General features: G+C 41.5%; 2 protein-coding genes across 3 annotated transcripts in view; both read left to right on the top strand.

Moving 5' to 3' along the window:
• The window catches only part of cspg5b (chondroitin sulfate proteoglycan 5b), a gene marked incomplete at its 5' end in the record, with an annotated part of 6,144 nt that extends 1,237 nt beyond the window's left edge, over window positions 1-4,907 (top strand). Inside the window, 3 exon segments of one of the 2 annotated variants that reach the window (XM_035681347.1) lie at window positions 654-842; window positions 1,379-1,457; window positions 3,975-4,907. In XM_035681347.1, the coding sequence (XP_035537240.1) occupies window positions 654-842; window positions 1,379-1,457; window positions 3,975-4,172 (466 nt within the window). 2 annotated transcript variants of the gene reach the window in all.
• Window positions 4,908-5,180: 273 nt separating this feature from the next.
• LOC118343202 (vegetative cell wall protein gp1-like) lies at window positions 5,181-6,788 on the top strand. Its single transcript, XM_035681958.1, has 2 exons — window positions 5,181-5,195; window positions 6,129-6,788. Exons 1-2 carry the CDS (start codon window positions 5,181-5,183, stop codon window positions 6,786-6,788), a joined length of 675 nt encoding a protein of 224 aa, XP_035537851.1.
• Window positions 6,789-12,464: the final 5,676 nt, after the last annotated feature.

The following is a 12,464-nucleotide window of genomic DNA, read 5'->3' as shown; positions in this document are numbered from 1 at the left end:
ACACACACACACACACTGTGCACACATATAAGGAAGATGACAATACAGTAAGGTCAGGGAGGGAAACACGTGTAAATAGACATGCACACTCCTCGTGCACATACACAACAACACGCCTTGATAGCACCATCTGTCCTATCCAGCAGCCTCGGTGTAAGCTTGGAGGTAAACTGTTGCTCATCTCACCATACCTGCTGAGTAACAGCACACACACACACACACACACAGCCGTACCCACACTCATGCCAGACACACTTCAAACAAATGTTCAAACACTTGCATGCGATTGCACAGAGAAAGACAGGGATATGGAAAAGATACACCCACACACACACATGCATGCACGTGTCCTGATCCTTTGATCTCATTAAAGGCTAGGCTGCAGGCCGAATCCCTGCTTTGCTGGACAAACCTCAGGGCACCATGTCATTAGCTCTGAGTACCACTTTACACTCTGGCTTACATGCTGTAGCTATGAATGTGGTAAATAGCTAGTACACTGGGAACACACTCATATCAAACCTCTTGGCTTCAGGTCAGGAGAGAGGAACATAGATGCTTAGCGATGTTTTCTGACCACAAAAACGACAGGCTCCAAGTGTTACACTGATCAAAAAGGTCCATACTGCCTCTTTGTGTCACTGTGCATCCAGGTGCAATGTGCAGGACTACATCTGGAACAAAGGCACGCGCTGTGATTGGGCGGTCACAGAGTTCCAGGTGATGTGCGTGGTGGTGGGCGTGTCCTCCCTGGTGCTCATCCTCCTCTTCATGATCATTGTATTCTTTGCCAAGAGGCTGCACCGCCTCAAGAATGAGAACAAGCGCCTTCGCAAACGCAGGTGTGTGTATATGTGTGACTGCGAGGTGAGGATGTAAAAATATGTGTTGTGAGTTACACAAGGTGGTGGGAGCCGAGGGAGTCGGCTCCGACTATGCCTGTGTCAGACTAATTCCTGACTCAACAGCCTGACGACTGATAAATGAAATGATAAAAACAGCACAGGGACAGCAAGACAGAAAGTGAGGGACAGAGTGGAGCTAAATGGTGATGAAGAGTAGTGTAGAACAAGCAGTGTACCGAGATATAAATCCATCTACTCAAATCAAATGAGATTTTATAGACACCAGCCACAATGTCGTATTTAGAGTTGATCTAATTCCCCTTAGTGTCCACTGGATTATTTATGTTCTTAGACTGTGATGATACTTTTTCGTGTGCGATGTGTGTGTGTCTACCAGATGCTTTAACCCTAGTTTCACACTGTGCAGAGCTATGTAGGAAAATGTGGACCTGGAGAGATACAAATGCACAGAATGTTAAAAAAAAATCACACAAATCTGTCTCTCTTTGCCCTCCTGCTGCCCCCCCCTGCAGTAAGTACCGCCCACAGAGCAGCGAGCCACAGACGGATGGCCTCTCAGTTTCCACAACAGCCGACGGCTCGCAGCCAAACGTAAGGAAACTGTGTGACACCCCTCCGCCTGCTCCCCAAGCTCACACTCACAACCTGGCGTACTATGACAACATTATCTGTCAGGTACGCCTCTCCTCATGTTTATTATCCTTTTTCTCTCCCTCCAGTCACCTTCGTCAAACTCTTTCTGTCCCATAATCTGCAACTACGATTTCCTTTCTCTTTGTCTGTCTGTTATAACTTTCACTTATTGTCCTCTTTGTTCACAATGTCACTTCCAGCTTAGTGATATGATTCTTGCATCAGTCTTGGTCTGACTTTCTTTCCATTTCTGTGCATGTCCCTGTCCTAAAACCCAAATACTAACTTAAGTTTCTAGTGTCGTGCACACATATAACTCACCTTGGTGCTCTATTAAATCAACAACCTTTCACCACCTGCAGCTGTGAATGTACAGTATGTGTGTTTTTAACGCTTCTCACACTCACTGATCCCCTCAGAGGCCATCAACAACCAGCTATACCTGGGAATATAAACCCAGAAACCCTTATAACCACTTCCAGGTAAGCAGAGTGGAAACATCCACATTGCCTGCAGCAGTTTCCCTCCCTGCCTTTGCTTTGAAATTACCCACCATGCAACTGCTAGATGCCAAATTCTGGCTCTCCTTTTTGCTGCAAACCTCACTTCCACAGACTCTTCCTGCATCTGATCTTGTATCAGCTGTGTACCACGTAAGCTGTAGGTGAAATGATTAATCGCCCCCCAGCAAGGCATCCTGCAGCCAGTTGTTCAGGGGTGTTATGTAGTCGCTGCTGTGTGAATAAATAGCAAGTTCCCACATTTGCTGCCTTTCTTACCTGTGCCTCTGCAGCTTCCTGAGAAGCTCAATGAGGAAACCGAGCCTCCATTTTGCTTCAACTGCTCGCTTCGCTCTTGTGCCCATAAAGCTCAGACGGCCATTTTAGGGTCCCTCTGCAGCAGGTTTTCCCTTTTCTACCCCGTTCTCTTCCAAAGGTTGTGCATGTAGTGCTCCTATAAAGTGCATTTTATTCTGCAGCAGCATGTGTGTGTCTGTGAATATGAATGTGTATGCATTGATGCATTAATTTATATCAGTGTTTGTGTCTGTGTGTGTGTGTGGGGGGGGGTGTTTGTCTTTGCAGGCAGATTTATATGTGCCCCTGTTTGGTATTCATCAATCATACTCGCCTACTGGGTTACTAAGCCAACATGCTATATAAGGTTACTGATGCATGATTAAAATTTTGATGTCAATAAACAATGGAGAATCTTGTTGACAGAGGTAGCTATAAACAGAGATTAACTATAGACTGTTTATAAAGTCTATGAGATCGACTGAACAAAAGCATTTTGCTCCCACAACTTTACGCTTTTTGAACTTGTTGTCACAGTTTTGTCCAGCAGTAGCCAGAGTGACTGATCGATGGTGGCCTACTTCCTGCCTGCTGTGCCTATGACCTTCATACGTCTGTGATAAGCCAATCAATCGATGGCTTGGACATTTACAAACTGACATATATACATTTGTAGTCGCACAAACACAGCTCTCTCAGTGATAATTGGGCATGCATTTATTGCATTTATCACAGCGTGCTGCGAACACAAGCACACGCTGTTTTCAAAATCATATATTCATTTTCACTCCATTACCCATTCTTGGCTGGGCTAAATCAGGTAAACAAATTGCGACTTGCTTTTTTAATACAAGCCACTATTCTCAGAGGTCTGCTGGCATTTCAGTGCAGTGGTTATAGATGAGCGTCTGTGACATGCGGATGCTCTAAATGTCAGATCTGGAGGCTAAAAAGCCCCTGCTGACACATAGCCTGCAATGCAGTTTTTGAAATGTCAGAGGTCAGATTGGTGTAAATATTGAGGCATATAAGCGTAGCAGTCCAGTATCCGTCTGTACAGTGACCCGCATCAGTTCAAGAATGATCCTCTCTAACATGCTGAAAAGCTCTCTGGGAGATTTTTGCTATAGATATTACTGAACTACCTGCTTTTAATTTTCTTACTTTTACTTAGTTTTTAGTTTGCACTTTTAACCAGTCAAAAGTACTTGGAAATTCGGTATGACTAATTAATTTATTGTTCCCCTATTATCTAGGGAGGGGTCGGACTCCTACATTCTTTTTCAATACACTTGGAGTAGCCAGCCTCTTCTTGTAATGCCACAGAAGTTCATGCTTTTATTTTGTGCATTTTTTGTTGTATTTGCCATAACAACAAATATTCCAGTGAACTGGATCAAGAAACGCTACCCCATCGCTTCAGTTGATATAAAATACAAATTTGATAAAGATACAAATCAGGATAGGAATGGTATTAGTTTACAAGGGAGCTTGAACACATGCAGAAAAGCATTTAAAGCTCTGCACAGACTTTCCTGCAAGTGCACGCACATCCACGAGGCGCAGATGCACTTTAAGGGTGTATATACATACCTATGTCCTGTGTGTGTGTGTCTATCAGTATGTTTGTATGTGTAAGGGCCAGGAATGTGTAAAAAGTCACAAAATCTCCCCACAGGATGAGCCTCAGAAGCAGCTGGAGGACCCAGCAAAGTCCCCACAACCCAAGGAAGAGGGCTCAATGAACATCCTCAACTCTCATTCCCCCAAACACGAGAACAACCGCCCAACCTCTGTCGTCCACGACCAAGCCCACACCCCTAACAACACAGAGGAAAATGCTGAGGTAAACACGCTCCAGAACAACCTGGTATAATATCACCATCTGGCAAAGTGTGCTGCTGGAGAATCAGATCGAAATATTTCATGCGCACACAAACAACAACAAATCGTTATAGGCTAACATTGTTTACACCTTGCAAATGCACACTGTGTATTTTAAACAGTCCAATCAGGCCTAATCTCAGAAGTAAGCACAACATGAATTTAAGGATAAAACCTGAGAAGCACAATAGTCCTGTTTACAAGGCTGCCATGCCAATGCTGATCACATAGTGGCATCGCTGCCTCCTTTCCTTCCTCTATCCGCATCTTGCTGGACTAAAATCTCTGGCTTGGACCAACTAATGACTGACTTTCCTCTCTACTGATGCCCTGCCTTGGTCTTTGGCCAATGAACTCTCGCCCCTTCATTGTCTGCTCTCCTGTTTCCCCCAAAACCCTCCCCTCACCTCTGCCTGCCCCGCCTTACTGTCTCTCTCTACCCGCATGCATTGGTGTTATCAACAAAAAAGTGTCTGAAAACGTTATATTTGCAAAAGAAGTAAGTGGAAATCAAGTGAATCTGTATTTGCGAAATATTCATGTTTGACATTGCTAATAAGTGGATATGTCTAGATTACTTAAGGTCAAAGTAACTGCTTGGAGTTGATATTTGAATCTATATACATATATTACACACGCTGTGTCTTGGTTTTCAATGTGATTTATAATACTTTAATGTACTTGAGGTTCTTTTGTACTTTTTTGGGTAAACATGGAGGATTATAGTTCACAGTTGTTGGAATAAATCTTTTTAATTTTATCCAGCTTGTCCCTGTGTGTTGCTATGAGCTCTACTTTCCTTCCAGCCTTTCTCTCGCTCTCTATCCTTCTCTGCATGTCTGCTAGTGACGAAGCTAACTACTGCCCAACTGCTCCCATGCTAATAATAACTGAATGCACGGCTGACCCTGCTTTTATGCTACAGTAGGCTGCTCACAGATTACACCACACAAACAATGGTGACTGCGTGCCTATTCAGCACCGAGGACAGCTCTCCAACATGAATGCCGCAAGAGTAATGGTATTTTAAATTAGAATTTATAAAGTCTATGCCTCTCTAGTCTTTATGAATAAGAAAATAATTTGTATCTCTTTGTCTGTGCTTTTTTTTTTACAAGGCGGTATTTGTTTTGTTGCACAAATCCAATTTCACCTTTAAGCTTTACTGTAATGCTAGTTGATGATAATTTCTATTCAAACGCACCCATCTGGCAAATTATGTGAGACTTTTTAATTTTATATTCTGAAACATCTATTTATCATTTGTTGTCCTGTTTTATTTCTCCATGGCTATTGTTGAACATGTGTACTTATCATCTGTCCTGCAGCCATGGATGGATTAATGAATGGGCCTACTGGGCACAGCTCCAAAGGGGTTACTGTTATTATCATATCTTTTTGGAAAGTCATAGATCGCCATCACATTTTTTCATCCTGATTTTCCTGATATTACAATATGTAGCTCTTCTATATAACTGGTATTACAGGATCCTTTTAAATGTTACCTTACCTCTGCTATACTATTTTTGTATGATGTTTAGAACCTTAGAGTTATGGTCAAAGCGACTATAATCAATATTGTTGTAATAACAATGAATCACATGTCAACCTCATTGCATTTTTCAGCTCATTGGTTTGGTTTTCCTGCCCCTACTTTACTGTTTTGGTTCATTCTCCCTGCTCTCTGAAAACCCACCATACCTACCCAGCACCAAACGGTAGACAAAGTTAGCGACTAGCTGATGAACATAATGGAGGATTTAGCAGCTAAAGAGACAGATATTTCCCTCAGGAGTTAGTGGATTTAAGATAAAGTGTCTGTGCCCAGGAGCCCAATTCATCCATGCCTGTATTTCTTTACATATTTTTATTTTTGATTTGATTTTTTGCCTCTGTGACTGTCCCTACATTGTTGCATCCCTCTCTACTTACCATATTTCCACATCAGGATGGAGTCACTATTGGCCTGGAAGTGCTCCTCCCCAAAGACGCCAAGCACCACGCAGAGACCAGTTCACCCCTTCAGTATGACGTCTTCCTCTACAAGGTTGCCAACAATGGAGACTCTGCCTCTCCCAGCAAAGCCCCTCCCACTCACAGCACCAACTCTTACTCCTCCTCTCATCCCATGCCCAAATCACCCAAATCACCAAAAACACCTAAGACACCCAAGTCGTCCAAGGTGCCTAAGTCACCCAAACACGCCAAGGAACACCTACCCAGTCATCGTGAACCCTTATCTGGGAGGCACTCCTCACCTGGCTGTCACCCCTCACCTGGTCGCCACCCATCACCCGGTCGCCACCCATCACCCAGTCGCCACTCTGCGCCTGGGAGCTATTCTTCCCCCATTTGCCATCCATCATCCCACCACTCTCCCTCCCAGTACAAATGCATACCAACCTCCTCCTCCACCCCGCCTCAGTTACGCCGGCCCAGAGGTCGGTCGCAAGCTCCCAGCTCAGTGTGCTCAGGGACTGGGAGAGAGTACCAGAGTGCACACCTTCGTCCATCCCCCTCATCCCCTCACCTCACCCAGCCACCTCCATCACCTTCTAGGATGAAGTACAGCCCAGTCAGCACCCGGTCCCTGCCACCACTCTCCTGACCAGGCCTCCACCCAGCCTGGTGTCCATACATTGAAATGCACAAAAATCTTTCATAATCTAATCAATCCAGCAATCTGTGCTCTAACCCTTTTATTAGTGATTTATAGATCATTTATCCATCCATCTATCACCCATCTTTGCACCCTGCCTTCCCGCATTTATACCCAGATGACAAGCACACCACCTGGTCTTGGTCCATGGAGCCAGAAAACTAGGACTGGGACAACTCTGCATACACCACACTCTCTCTAACTCAGACATGGATGCACCAAAATGCACGCATGAAACACTGCATAGTCACTGCAGCCAAACAATCACTCCTTGGTGTAAATAACAACCTCTCAAAGCTCAGGTTATTGCTCACACAAGCACAAAATGAACCGCTTTACGTGAACACGCTCTCCTAGCACGGTGCCAACGTCAGCGTCTGCTGAGGATATAGTTCATAAAGGTTTCATAGAGGTTTACTACATTAGCCTTAGTGTTATCAATGGTTTATATAAATCTTTTGCTATTAAGTGTGTAAGATTATTTCATGTTTTCACAGGCTTTTTTGGTATGTTTTTCATGTTTCTAATCCTCAATAAATAGATAACACAACAAAGCGTGCAGTGTTGTGTTCTAAAGATGGAGAGAGCTGGGAGGAACAAAGCAAGCAAAGACTAAAAGAGATAGGGAGGCGAAGAGAAGAGACAGAGGATTTTTTTTACTCTTGCCAAGCTGCATGTTAAAAAATATGAGGAACTCTGCTACCCTCTTGTGGACACAGCTCCAGGTACATTTCAGGTTGGGAACAATCAGTGGGATATGTAAATGGTTAAATCATGCCAGCCCTTTTGCAAATTTTGACCTTTTGAAATGGCCTTTCTGTTTTGATCTATCTGTCTACAGTATGAACGACAGTGTGTGAGTAATGTGCCCCCATATTTATGTATGTACATTACTGGCCACAGCCAGACTTTGCTTTGTCTTTATGTGTGTGTTTAAGAGCGGCCACTGTGGCCACAAGTGACACTCAGTGGCAATGTTAAATGCTAAAGTGTAACAGTAACACAAGTAGAGAATAGTCATGAAGTCGGCGATCTGACTCAGTAATCTTATTACACAGCATATGTATCTACACATTAGCCACCATAAGCTTTTTTAATTTCTTATAAATAGAGCTTTTCATTTATAAGGAGAAGAATGTGTTATTTCTTTTTTCAAACATTATAAGCTCTTGCTTTAAAGGGTAACTAAAATCACAATTAGCTATCCCTTTTGCTGTCAACATGTGTGTCAAATACATTTTCTAATTTATTGTTTATAGTTTTATGTTATTAAATGGAAAAAAAAGAAAAGTTGTTCTGGAAATATTAGAACGACTTCTCTTAGCCCATGAAGAGGTGTGTTGGTGAGTTTGATTGACGCCGAGTTGCAGGCTGTAGCCTCAGCATCAAACAAAGATACAAAGTAAACACACTTGCTGGAAACTTTAAAGACAAATAATGACAGGTTTTAGTTAGTTAGCAGTGAAGAATAAAAAACACACCAGCATCTAAACTGACCAAAATGACATTAGCAGGTACGTTTTTAAGTTGTTTTATGTGCTGATGCTGACTAGCTAATTAGCTATCTGAGTTTTTTTCTGGGTGACCATGTGTTTGCTTTGTTTTTATTTATACAGTCTATGTTTTGGTCCCTAATTTAACAAGCTATGATGCAGCCAGGACGTGTTCATGTTTGTAGGTTTGATTAAAAAAAAGGAGTTTCGTATCATTATAGCTCAAAGTAATTATTATAATCAAATTAGCATTATTTTGCATGATAATATAGAATAACTGATAAGTTAATAAGTTACCTAATTATAGACGAATATAACTGATAATAACATTTTGAAATTTTGATATACATTGTATAAATTATAAAAGACATCTTTAATTTCTGGCTGCATCTTTATTTACATGAGGAAAAAGAGGGGCACCGTGGTAAAAATTGTGCAACAGACAGAATATTATTTCATCCAGATGGTCAAAAGAGTCTTTGAAGATTTCGGCAATACCTTTAGAACAGCAGTAAGTGTTATGGAATGACCCTCTGTGGCCCTATCATGAACACAAACACATAAGATTTTGACCTTTTATGTTCTGATTTTTTCTCAAAGGAGACCATATGGTTTAACTAGTAGACTTGTGCTGACAAAAACATGCAATTCAATTTAGTTGGGCTTGAAAAAAGCATGATGAACATAAACACACACTCACCAATTAAACAACATTATTTATTCAGTCGGTATTCATCTAGTTGAGACAGAGAATGGACGTGTTATTCCCTCTGAATCCCTTTATATGCTGAGTTTCTCCTGCTCTTTTTCTCATGTGGTTAATGTATTAATTATAATATGAGGGTATTGCTTCTATCCTCTTTGGTGTTGAGGACATGAATCTGCTCATCTCTGGCAGCAGGCACTTCTGTTTCTTTAGGCAATTCAAATTAAACATCTAACATATTTCCCACAATGTGACCGCGTAGGTTAACAGCTGTAGGCCGCAGTGGCTCGGCTCTTTTGTTCTCTGGTTTTTTCCTGGATGAAAAGCACCTTCTCGTTACAGATGGATTAGGTGAAGGTGAAGTTATCCTTCCAGCTGCTCTCATTCATCAGAAATAGGCTGTGTTGACATGAAAAGAGTAATTGACAGGTTTTAGAGTGGAGTGTCTGTATCTCTGAAGAGCTCTCCTGTCCTGCTCCACCTGCGAGGTGCTTACAGTGTGTCCTCAGTGTGTCCTCAGTTGTCTGGGTTTTTTTAGCTGTTGAAGCACTGAGAAATGCCCCAGCAGATTTTCTACAAGGACACAGAGATCAGTGGTCTTAATAAAATCTCAGTTTGGAGTGACCCTGAAACTAAAATACACTTCACTTGGAAATATAACTTTGTTTTTTGTAAATTGTGGTGCTACATGGATACAGGAGAACATTTGATTTAGCAGTTTACTTATAAAGAGCTGGAATCAAAAACATTATACACATCTGTGGGTCTATAGATGACCTACTCCTCATTTAAATCCATGCATAATCATCTAAAACAGAAGACATAACCTAATACACTTTGCAGCACGGTAGTTAAAGATGAATAACTATTGAAAAAACTAACTTAACATCACCTGAAAATCTTTTTGCTGACATCACCTGCAGTGATGTAGAAGTGTATTCTAGGATGTGTTAGGTGTGGTTACATATGCAAAAGAGAGGACACTTCTTACCACACCCAACCATACACAATAAACAGGCTTGAATTTTTTTTTTTGCCTGAAAGAGAGCCTTCATGTTGTGTTGAAGCACAAAAGAAGAACACAAAGTGAGAACAGTGAAAGAACCATTAAGATAAACTTGAAGAAAAAAAAAAACTACAAATACTAAATGACATAACACACTTAAAAGAGTTAAACATGAGTTTACCAAAAGCTATAATACTGCTTTTATTGCGCTTATCTCCACAGGTACAGAAAATTAATGGTTTGAAATAGAGAACAATCACAGAATCATGAACACAATTACACACGATACAACATTCTTTTTGTCTTTGCTTTGAGACCACCTCTACCTCATACCACACACTGAAGAACCTGTCCACAAACTCTGGTCCTATTATCTTTGCAGGGTGTACATTTTGGGGTCAATCTAGTGATGATTTCTCTGCAGGACTTGATTAGAGTGCAGGTCAAATGGGTAATCAGAGACCCTTTTCCACTATCCAGATTCTGTCCTACAAAGACATCACAGATCACAGCCTGTAAGAGCATCACAGTCTGCTTGAAGACTACTTTAAAGCAACCTCTTGAGTTTGGTCTGTGTGTCTCCTGAACAAGACCGATAAAATATTTAGAACATGGGGGAGCTCATCCACGAAAATATTAATGCAAAACACATTAAACGCCTTAAAGTTTGATTGTACAACTTATTACAATTCACAATGTTCACAGGTCTTTTTGTGAGCAGCTGACCTCAGAGATTCGTCATAGATCTTTTCTGTCCACATAGCCAACACGGTTTTACTGAGAAAACCAGTATTCTGTATGCAAAAACACACATGCTCTTCAGAAAAATACCCCTTTTTTCTTGTTTGCAGCTCCTGTATAAACCACTGAGAGGCAGCGTTGCCCCACAGTCCAGCATGCACGGCTACTGTAGATACAGATAAGACCCGCTGGCACTTTGAAACCGCTGATCTGCATCTTCATTAGCATTCACTCTGTGTCGACTGAGGGAATGTGTGCTGATTCAACATGATGCTGTGATAATTGATATTGTTATCATGTAGATATCTGGATGATCTCTGATGATCTCAGGCTTATTTAAAGCTTTGCAGGGGTTAGAGATGAGAACTGGGATATTGCACAGGTGTGTATGAGTGTGTGCAGGATGGATAACGTGATATGCAGTTAATGTTGTGCTGGGTTGATGAGATGATATGTCTGCATACTGTATGTGTGTGTGTGTGTGTGTGTGTGTGTGTGTGTGCATGAACTACTTGAGTGCCTGTTGGCAGCTTCATTACTGCCTCTTTAAGTACGGCTATAAAGTATTTTTGCTGACCCAAAACAGATGTAATTTTCTCTCACTCACTCTGCCCTCCCTTCTCTCTGTAATATACCCACACATGCACACACACACACACACACGTCTCCTGAGATGCCTTCATAGCAGATGAAGATTTTTATAATTAGTGGAATACCCACATGGTGCAGTGAACTGACTGACTGATTTTCACACAAAACTCAATTAGATTTTTAATCATTTCTGACAAAGCTTTGATTCATCTGTTTGTTCACTTTCAGCAAAGACAGTGTCCTCCCTATTCTAAACTGTAGACTATGATACTCCATACAATATGTATACTTGGATAGAGTTAATGTATCTCGTTCAGCCTTAATAGCTAAAATAACCCTATATTTGTTTGTTTTCGAGTTTTAAAATGATGCCTCTTAATGTATTTTACTCTCCACAATTGTAAGAGACCCCCTACTCACTGTCTGTCTCCATCTCTCTTTGTGTTGTTGCTCCTCTCTGGGAGTCAGGCTAAATGGCTTTCTATTCAGGAATGAGAAATGTCATCACTTTGGGTGCGTGCGTCGGTGTGTGCGAGAGAAGAGGGTGTACTTTTTGATGACCATAAAGGGTCACTTCACCCAAATCACAATCCAGATATCTTCCTACTTACACATACTGGTAACTTGTCATGTAAATAGTTTGGATTTTATTTGTCTTGAAACAAACAAAATTCTATTAATCTCCTTTGTATTGAGATGTGACAGAAGACTGGGCAGCACATATCTCTAAATTTCAACAAGTAAAACTATGGTATATGTGCTTACCTACACACCACTATGTTTTGTATATTTATGTATTTGTGTGATTTAGGTTAAGTACATCTGGCGATATTCCGTATTTTATTATTGTAAGCAAATCCCACGAAAAGACCAAACCAACAATGATGCCACAACAAGTGTAGTCTGTGTAGCCAAAGCCTGATATAGCTTATTCCTCTGGGCCGTAGAGCTCCTTTGTTATCCAAAAACCAAGCATCGGTCATATGAGTGAGGCGAGTGTCTGTGCAGAGAGAAAGACAATAGCAAAAGCCTGTTCACCCTGCAGCTGCCTGGCAAGCGATACAGAAGTATCCACTGCCCGTAACACC

This window comes from Morone saxatilis, unplaced genomic scaffold (genome assembly GCF_004916995.1).
Source record: "Morone saxatilis isolate NCDOM2014 unplaced genomic scaffold, NCSU_SB_2.0 Contig9, whole genome shotgun sequence".
NCBI lineage: Eukaryota > Metazoa > Chordata > Actinopteri > Moronidae > Morone > Morone saxatilis.
Note: the sequence above shows the minus strand (reverse complement) of the source record. Positions and strands in the feature narration are given on the sequence as shown.